This window comes from Zea mays, unplaced genomic scaffold (assembly GCF_902167145.1).
Source record: "Zea mays cultivar B73 unplaced genomic scaffold, Zm-B73-REFERENCE-NAM-5.0 scaffold_94, whole genome shotgun sequence".
Lineage (NCBI taxonomy): Eukaryota > Viridiplantae > Streptophyta > Magnoliopsida > Poales > Poaceae > Zea > Zea mays.
Genome location: NW_023367386.1, coordinates 1 through 10,000, shown reverse-complemented (window position 1 = coordinate 10,000; position 10,000 = coordinate 1). Strand labels below are relative to the sequence as shown.

General features: G+C 45.6%; 2 protein-coding genes across 2 annotated transcripts in view; both read right to left on the bottom strand.

The window, feature by feature from the left end:
• The window catches only part of LOC118475998 (uncharacterized), a 7,393-nt gene extending 5,809 nt beyond the window's left edge, over positions 1–1,584 (bottom strand). The window contains exon 1 of the mRNA XM_035963998.1: positions 1–1,584. This exon is cut by the window's left edge and continues 5,809 nt beyond it. Within this exon, the coding sequence (XP_035819891.1) occupies positions 1–1,530 (1,530 nt within the window). The 5' untranslated portion in view covers positions 1,531–1,584.
• The window catches only part of LOC118475999 (probable cytochrome c biosynthesis protein), a 15,764-nt gene extending 5,804 nt beyond the window's left edge, over positions 1–9,960 (bottom strand). The window contains exon 1 of the mRNA XM_035963999.1: positions 1–9,960. This exon is cut by the window's left edge and continues 5,804 nt beyond it. Coding sequence (XP_035819892.1) covers positions 5,811–7,676 — 1,866 coding nt within the window. The 5' untranslated portion in view covers positions 7,677–9,960 and the 3' untranslated portion in view covers positions 1–5,810.
• Between the last annotated feature and the right edge of the window lie 40 nt (positions 9,961–10,000).

Here is a 10,000-nt window from a genome sequence, read left to right as displayed (position 1 = left end):
TTCGCTGCTGAAAGATCCCGCCCAGTGTCCCCTTCCTTCCCCCGCCGCCTTCCGACCAAAGGGAGTATACAATTTATTCTTCAGGACACTCATGCCCGATCGTGAGACTGCCTGTTGAACGCCTGATGGCACCTTGCTCTGACCTGAGCTATGCAACAACGAGATCCCCCTTGATCTTTGCCGGATGTGCTTGACGGTCCCCCATAATACGCTAACTTGGGGACTTTCTTTTCCAAGAGTCTCCGCTAGTTGAACCGCGTCCAGTAGACGACCTCTTCCGCTCATCCCCTTCGTCAGCTCTTTGATAGGGATACTATAACCTAGGTCCCTTAACTTGGAATGGATGGCGGAGCGTAGGTGGCAGGCAGTTATATGGATACGGTGCTTTACCCGTAGACGCTTCTCCAGCTCTCGCAAGAATTGTATGGGAGTCGTCCTCGGGGGGACTTCCCGAATGACCGTACCGGGGAATTCTACCGTACTCCGTGCAGCTATGGTTGTTGATCCTGCGGAGCCTACCCAAAGGTTCAGGCCGGATTGTAGGAAGTGGGTGATACGTTTTTGTATTTCTATGAGAAGAAATACGGCACCCACGATTCCCAGTAGTAAGTCGTCGGCATATCGCGCGTAACAAATCCTTATTAATAAGGAATGGCTTTTAAAGGGGGCCAGCTTACGGGCCAGGCCTCTCTCTGACCTGGTAACTAGTATCGCCTCCCCGCCCAGCTCTATCAGCGGGCCCCTTCTTTTGCAATACTTAAGAAGGTCTCTCATGGCCAAATTCTTATTAAAGCCTTCTCTACCATTGAATTCGGCCTTCGGGGTCAACCCAGCGGCTTCTATGAGGAAGGCGGCGCAAAGGAGGCTCGAGGGCTTGTTAAGGAAGGCGGCTAGGGAAGGAGGGAAAACGAAAGGCGTTTTCTGGTCTCCCCTTCGCCTGGGGGTGCTTGTGGGGGGGGTGTGCCACGACGAAACAAGGGAATGAAAGGTCGCTTTGCGTTGGATGCTCTTTACCCTCCCCACTATGAGGGCTCTGTTGTCTTGGGGAGCGTTGAAGCTTGCTTCTTTTCCATACTTTTCTTGGTCATCAATACGACGACCTATTCTTAATAGAACCGATCTTATTTTCACTACAAGAGGAATTTCGTGCTTCTGCCGGATCCTCCCTATCTCCTGATCGAGCTTGTGTAGGTAGATATTGCCTAATAGGGCCGATAGTAGTACACTGTTTGGGACGGAGTCAGGGCCCTTCTCACCTCCTACGAGTCGTCCGGCGGAAAACTGTTTCTGAGTGGGGTAAAAGAACTTGGAATCGTCGATCTCTTCCTTCAAGATTGAGATGAATCGATGTCGGTCGATGGTGTGAAAACACTTCCTGATGTCGAATTCCAAAAACCAGCGAGAGGTTCCCCACTCTTCTTTGATCCGTCTGAGGGCCGAGTGGCAGCCTCGACCCGAGCGGAAGTGCGATGTGTCTGGAAACTCGGGATCGTAAATGGATTCGGGTACCATTCTGATCGCCTCTTTCATGATCTTTTCTATGGGTAGAACTACTGTGAGCGGTCTAAACTTCGACCCTTCTTTCTTTCTTCATTTAAAAAAAGGGGAGCAAAGCCTGTTTTTTGCTCCCTCAATTGATAGATCAGGGCCCCTCCTGCCGGCCCGAACGAAAGGCTCTTTCAGGAAGTAGTCCCGGGCCCGGCACCAACCAAGAGGAGGCGGGGCTCTCTCCAATCATTCCGAAGAGCCGAGATCTCGTAAAGGAAAAATTAGCTAGCTCAGCAGGTTTGGACCCGGGTGAATCAGTTCAGTGAAGGAAGGGAGCCTAAGCCTAAACTTAAGGCTTTTCCAAGCCTTGCCGATAGGCGCCTCATGGCTCGCTCAGTTCGCTCGCGGAGTTCTTAGATCAGTAGATTTGGATAGAGTCTCGCTCATCTCATAAAGGAAGAGTAGCGCGCTAGCGCGGCTCGCTTCGCTTTTCGACGCGGAGCTCGCAGCTGTCGAAGCCTGCTTCAAAACTACAGGGCGTGCGTTAGCACTACGGCTTTTCAGCCTCCCTTTGCTGGTTCCGAACTATCACTGATCCCACCTTCAAACCTTTTTCTTTTAATCTCAGGAAGGCTTTCTCGGGGAGAAAGCTGGTTGGGGAACTGCTAAACGACCTAAAAGAAAGAGGAGACTGACTCTGACCTTTCAAAGCCCTATCTCATCTGGTTGATAGTAGAAGGTACGTACGATGGTACCATGGACATAAACGAGGTCGAGCATATCTTTAATGATTTAAAACTAAAGCGTACCTAAAGCCTGCCCTGGATATGAAAAAGGGATTTGAGCCAGAAGAAGATGAGGATCTATCACCAGATGAGGAAATGGAAACAACTAAGTATTAGTTAGGTTCCGGAAATGGAAATGGTAACAGCGGCCCAAAACTCAAATGGTAAGGTTTTCTTTGAAAAGAAAAAGGAATGGGATGGGGTATGAATCCTTAACTACAAAAGAAAAGTAAGCACCTCTCCTAACTAATTAGTTAGTATCGAGAGACTAGGCTTTTCATTAAAGTTGAAGGAGACAAACAAAGTCTTGCCGATGGAAGAAATTCCATCGTCGTAAGGGAAGGCCTTGGTCAATCAACTCACCGCCATTGACCAGGGGAGGGGGGAACAATCTGATGAGCGAGATCATAACACGTGAACAACAAACCATACCGATAGGTTGATAGTTTTCTGTTGGTACGGCGTGTGGTCACAGGAACAATCGGCGGTCGTAGCATGAACTAAAGAGTACCTTCATTTTACAGCGTATAGAGGTGTACCAATCCCACCATGATCGCCAGAGCAAGATTCATTCTTTAATCGCTACCAGATCAAACATGAGACCAGCATCCGGAACGCAAAAGTTTTTAGAAATCCTTATCTTTCGGCTTTTTAAAGAAGATAGGCCATTACAAAAACAAGGTCTAACAGTCGACTCTTTCCTATCAGGATTTTACAACCTGAATACCAACCTGGGGGACCACTATTATATTAGAAGAGAGCATAATAAGTAAATGCCGACGCCATCTTTTACTTTTTGGATTGGATTGGATGGTCGGCGGCGCCATAAACTCGATAACCAGCACCGCGGAGTCAATAAATTCAACTAAATAGAATCCTAAAACAATCTTATTCGAGCACACGCGGGACCCGCAGCAATGAAATTCACACAAGCGGCAATCATCCGAGCAGAGAATGGAGAAGGGAAATATACTTTGAATTGTTTTTCCGAATGAGAAAGCCTTTGGCAAACTCCTTGCAAATCCGTTTTTGCCGGGCACAATAGACATATCTGCTCAGTCACAACATAAGGAACCCCCAATGTTCCTCAAAGCCTACCCGGCCTGACAGCTTTAGTTGAATGATCTGATCCCGAAGCTAGCTTTCTACTTAAATTGCTATGACTGGCCAACTAATGATCGGACTACCTATCTTGATGTTTTGAATCTGTATTCAGAGCTTTTTTCCAACTACCGGGACTACTAATTTAAAGTACAAAGCTCTCCTATGAATATGCTACTGCTCTTACTTTCTACCTGAATCCGAGCATTGAAGCAAGCTCTTTATCGCACCATAACCGAGTCTCCCCTTGCAGCTCTGATCAATCCACCCGGCAAATAACTGCTCCTTACTCTTTGATTGTATGTCCATTTTTGCTTGATGTCTGGCTCACCGGATCTGGTACATGAAAAAGCCATTCCTTTTCGCTTTCCTTCAACCACTCAGTATACTTTTTTACTGGAAGAGTCAAGCGAAAGCAATTAGTTTAGAAGGAAGAGGAAGACCTGGGGTGGGGGGCTTACGTCCTCATTTCACTCTTTTTGCTCCTGCGAGACACGACTCAACTACTTTTTACAATTGACAGGGTAGCTCGGAGGTCAGATGAGGGGTCTTCCCCATAAAGATAGATTAGTACTGGAAGGTTCAGATGAAGGAAGGGCGGGCTGAAACAAGGCACAAACTTTGAAATGGGGTAGGGTAAATAAATATGAGCAATCCGTGAGAATAGCAAACCCCTATCTCTTATAAAGAAGAAGATAGATAGGTCCACGAGTTGAGACAGAGAAGTTCTGACTAATCAAGTAGGAGTTTACCCACGAGAGTCAGAGGCTGCATCATCAAAGGGGTATAGAAATAATTCAGAAGCACTATGGCCTGAAGCGAAGGGCAGGAACGAACGGAATCAATGTGTTCCAATTTATCCGGAGTAAGGACAGCAGCCGAGAAGGGGAAAAAAAATAGCGTAGAAAAAAAAAGGTAGGACCAGATCATGCGAAGAGCTCTTCGCCCTATTGATTAGGAATCTCGATCAGAAACCACCAGGCCATGTCTCCCGATAAAAATCCCCACAATGGATGTCAGGCCTTGGCTTCATAAAATCTGATTGGATCCGCACTATAGGATAAGAATACAGATAGGCTGACTATGACTAAGAAGATCTTCCAATTTTCTTACCTGAAAAGATGAGTTATTCAAAGGAATACCTGCAAAATAGAATAAACACATGGCACAGCTGGGTGCTAGAATAGTAGTTAATAGAAGTTCTAGTCACTTAAAAAAAAAATAACCACTGCTTAACTTAATTAGATCGTAGAAGATAAGCAAGCGGGTTCGGGCAGTTAGTCCTATTTGAAGGTCAGAAGTTCGGGTAGTAAGGGCTAGGTTTATATAGGGGCTATATTTTTTAGAAACATATGGTCTTGCTCATTTCCCATCAAGGAATGGAGATTGGGTTGGTGTTTGGAAGGGATTCAGTAAACTGACCTTGGCCAGCAAGCAGAAAAAGGACTGACGTCTTGGGGCGCGCTAGCGCGCGTACTCTTCTTCTGCGAGACTCCATCCAAATCCACCACTTACTCGTTGGTTGGTGTTCCATTCTGTTATCTTAGACTATGCTGCCTTCTTCAATTCCATTCTTCGTCTCCCTAGTCGAAGTCTTCTTGCTGGCCCAACCCAGCATTTTTGAGTGCCGTGCCAGGGCGATAGGCGCTCCGCAGTCACGCATGATCACCAGAGCCTTTCTTGGCTATGTAAATATAGGGCCGGAATAAGTGCAAGATCCTCAACAAAATGGATTAAGGTGGGCTTCGGATTATTAATAATTTTTTCTATCTTGTCATTAAGTTCTTGTTTGAATCTGCCTTATCACAATATCCCTCCTTTTAGGGATAAAGCTATCAATGGCGAATCGAGCATTCGCTATCCTTTTTATTTTTTTAGCTTTGAATGGAAGAAAAGTAATGAAACCTGCGATGGCTACTGAATAACCTCCTTCTATTTTATTAATTTGAAACCCTTTTACCTTTTTCTTCGTTCGCCAAATCTTCTTCAGTTCTATCCAAGCTCGGTTTTGTCTGAATCTTTGTGGAAGAAGAAGCGGTTCGCCAGCCGCTACATCCAGGGATCCCACAAAATCATTAAACCCGGCGGCTGCTCGCTCTTTGATCAGTGATTCACCGGCCACTAGATCGATGAAGAATCTCTCAAAAATCCGCTTTTTGATCAGTGATTCACCAGCCACTACATTCTTGGATCCCACCTTATTCTCAAACCTGGTGGCTCGCTTGATTGGCAGTCCTGTAAGCTCATCTTGCATACAAATTTTTGGGGTACCAAGGCCTGCATCCACCAAGAACATTTCTTCCCTTAAGCGTAAGCGTAAAACTGAAGATTGTAAGGCGTTTCCACTACATAATAAGAAACTCGAATTAGATCTTGGAAATGATCGACTCCAATAGATGCTCATCATAAGCTTTTTTTTCCTCCTATTCCTATTGATCAGAAGTATCCAGCAGCGCCACGCCAGAGTGACTTCCGAAGCGCTACGGACGGGACGAAATCCGGCAGCCAGCCAGTTGCTGGCTCGGAATAACCAGCCCAGCAAGAAGCTAAATTCTTCCATAACATAACGGGGCGGGGTTGCGCGCGAGCCGGGTGACGTAGGTGCACAAGAGTACTTCGCGCCACAACCATCTCTTTTTTATAGGTTCTACGGACCTGCTTCATCTGGTAAAAAAGAGTCATAGATATGCCTGTAATTAGAAGGAAGAACCGCCATAAAAATCTTCCTCGTGTATCGTCTGTAGCAGAACTATGAACGGGAGCTAGCAATCCGGACCGTATTGAAAAGGTTCCTGAGACACAGCATGGAAGAGTCAAAATATTCAGAAGCGAGGTCCAATAATGAAGAAGGGGTAGAATTACTGAATGAATAAGAGCTGTGGCTAATACCCGAGGCATAAAAGACGCATTTTCTACGGGATCCCGAAACCACCAGCCACCCCGACCTAATTCATGATGAGCCCACCAACTTCCTGGCGAGATGCCTACGGTTAAAAACAACCAACATGTCAAGATCCAAATTCGAATTGGTTCCTGGTCCTGGTCAGAGACCACTGTGTTCGCGCCGGCGGTCCAACAAAGAGGCGAAGTAGTGGTGTCTTTCTTTCCATTACGAACGACAACACGCTTCGCCTGCTCCCTCCCCGTGTCCATTAGCGCTCCTGTCCAGAGCGAAGAGAAGGCGAAAAAGCGCCGCCGAAGCAGGCTTCTATTGCTACGCAACAATAGAGCAGGCGCGCCGCCCACAAAATGTTTGAATGATCGGGTAAAGAGCGAGCTTCTTATATGGGATCCGACGCATCCAGCAGAGCGAAGCAGCGTTCCATTCTTTTCGGCGGCATCCTTCCGCATTGGCGGCGAGTGGAGTGCCACAATCCCATTCATCATTTTTGATCTACATAACCCAAAGCCCATAGCACTGGCGACGTCTCCGGCATAAATGCAAGGAGGATGTATAGCTGATATAGGATCTTGTGGAACAGGATTTGATTCTGCAAGCGGTTCGGTACGAACGAAGAAATTTCGAACAAAAGGATCGGAACTCGCTGATAGGAAAGGAGAGAAAAACAAAGCAATGCCAAGAGCTCCGTCAATCTGCTGTTCATCGATAGACGAAGCTCTCTCTTTTTCATCTCGTGCCAGATGTAACAAAAGATTAGTCCTTTTTCCTTCTCGCGAACCACGGGAGCGCCCAGCGCCCAGAAGAGCAAAGCTCATTTTCAAAACTGGGTCAAGCGGCGCATTAAAAAGGGCTGGCCCGTTAAAAGGACGCTTACTTTGCGAACGAAGTTCAGAATCAACAAGGGTTCTCCGAACGAAGGGAGTGTACAACTGGGGCGCAGCTCCACTTTTTTGTTGGAGAGATAGAATGGAGTTCTTCACGAAGTTCGAGACAAAGGAAAAAATAAAAGTTTCTCTATAGCCTCTGCGTTTTGAGACATTATGGCTTTGGGGTCGACCCCGGTACCGGTAACAAAAAAGGAATCCATAAAAACTTGGGATCCAACACCATGAGAAAATACTACCCTCATGATTAGACCATGTCCCTGAGATTTGATAAAAAAAAGGTGCATTAGCGGTTAATACGTTGTAATTAGATAAGTTATTTGGAATATGACGGAACGAAAGACCAAGGAAAGAAAGAAGAATGCACCAAAATGCAGGTGCTGCACCAAACGCTGGTGGTTGTTTCTTGTTGTAAGTGAATGCAACGAAAAGACCCGGAAATAACAAATAATGAGAAAATTCATTTATAGACATTTCGTGCTCATTTCCTAATTTCTGCTTAGTTATTCCCATCATCCGGTAACCACAGGATGATCCCAATCTCCTTTTAGTAATAGATCTTTTTGATATGTCTCAGCGGCAAGGAAGAGAAAATGCAATGCATCGAGTCGTTTATCAAGAAAGTGGACGAGCTATGGATCAAGATCATATTTAGTCCAATTTCTACCGGTGCACTTCTCATGAAATAATTCCCTTTCCAAGGAAAGGAAAACAAGAACTCGAATACTCGTAATAGCGATCCCGATCCACCTACTTTTTTTCTATTCTTTTATTCTAAAGCACAAGCCATTTTTATGCATGGGGCATAAGAGTGGACAATCTATGTTATCGAAGGAAGTAAATAACAACACTTCAGCGTTTCGGTCTACCCACCCTCATTCAGTAAACCAATAGGATTGCAGCATTGGAATTAGAGTTGGCCAGGTCCTCTAAAAAGAAAAGAAGAAACTACTTAGACTTAGACTTAGAATAGAGAAATGCCATTGGTTTTCTCGTACTACGATATCTTTTTTTTTGTTTTTGGCCATGATTGTGCTGCTCCTGTGAAGGCTAGTGGGAAAGCTCACCGTTCGTTGTGATGAGTGGGGGCCTTGTATCTGTATTCGGATCAGCTCCTTAACATAGTTTCCTGCTTGAACCCTGGCTGGGAGCTGGGAGAGGTGTCCCACTACAGGTGCAAATAAACCATTTTACCTTTCAGGGGAAAGGAAACAAACCACTCAATAATCGGTAGAAATTCCTCCTACTGAACTGAGCCAATCTCTCTCCTTTTGTCTAGTTAGCCGGTTCTGATTGCAGCTTCCTATTTTCCTATTATTGTTTCTCTTCCATCGAGAAGCCATTCTTCATAAGTCAATAACTGGGAGCCAGTGTCATTAAGTGGCCTATCAGAATACAGGTAGCAACCATACGCACTTGGCTTGGCTGAAAAATCCTGCTCATAAGCCAGGTCTGTGTGCCGAGTACAGCCGTTGCCTCAGGGGAAGCGAACAAAGTCATTGGAATAGTTTATTTATTGGGTGGGTCCTTCTCTTCTCATTTCAAGATCGATCATCTCGAGTCTCGGGCTGAATAACCTACTCTTCCTCCGATCTGTAAAGATGAATTTCAATACCTTGTTCTTATATGAGTTTCATGAGTACGATCTAGACTATACTTATTTTATCAGGTTTTTTTCGCATAGCGAGTAGAGGAATAGTTTATAGTTTTGGAACCACCTGAGCAGGAATCGCTGATCCACCTTCACTTGTTTCCTCTGGCTTCGATTCTTTTATTGTATAGTGGACTACTTAGGAGCTTTAGCACTGACCCTCGTGAAAAAAAGAGCTGGGACCCACCTACTATAGATATAGATATAGATGGGCCTCGTTCCTTTATAATACGATCTAGCTTGATCCATCATCCTCAAATTATGATAACTGCCTTCTAGCCGCAGCCGGAGCTACTTCTAATCCGGAATCCAAAGGAGTCGAGCTTTTCGTACTACCATCGCCCGGGCATCGCTTTCTTCCCACTGCTTTCGTCCTGTTTTATTGCTCCTCCTCTCAACTTATTGTTCTTGTGAATACCGTACGTAGTAGTTCTTGTGAATATCAATCTAGGCGTGCGTAGGGCTTGCAAGATTCGCTTCGTGCCGTTGGGAAAACACTGGTATATGCTTAGCCCTTCTCTTCCTTGAGGTTTAAGGGGGAAAGATATCGTCTTCTAAACTGAGGAGAGTTATGTATCGCCTTAGCTTATCTGCTGCCTTGTTTTACGAATCTGACTTCACCCTAAAGAACAATAAGAAGTCAATGGGTTTGGTTTCTGACCGCACTTCTCTACAGGCATCCCACCCGTCCTCTTCCTCCAGCAGCTCAAGGTACGCACAGGAAACCACATCTTGAACCACGGAATTAGCCGTGATAGGTTTCTTCTTCCGCTCGGTACTCATCTACCCTAATCTTCCCCTCGCAGTGGATTCCACTAGGTTCTTAACCTCTTCCCAATTCTTAAACTGAAACCTGCGATGTCTAATCCAACTCGGCACCTAACCAGCTTGTCAGCATCGTAAGTTTGCCTCAACATTCCCCCTAGAAATAGAATAAGAATGTAAATCTACTTTCATTTAGGGATGATACTTTCTTTTTTTTTCTAGAACTAGAATAAGTAAGTATGCTCTGGAGTAAAAGGATTCGAACCTTTGCATGCCGGTACCAAAAACCGATGCCTTACCACTTGGCTATACTCCAAACGGTCGGTTCCTGGGGAGAGGGGGAAGGGAGAAGCAGGGCTCGAAGAAAACGAGCCGTGCAAGGACGCGGGGATATAGCAAGTAAGCTGCAAGGTTTTCCCTTTAG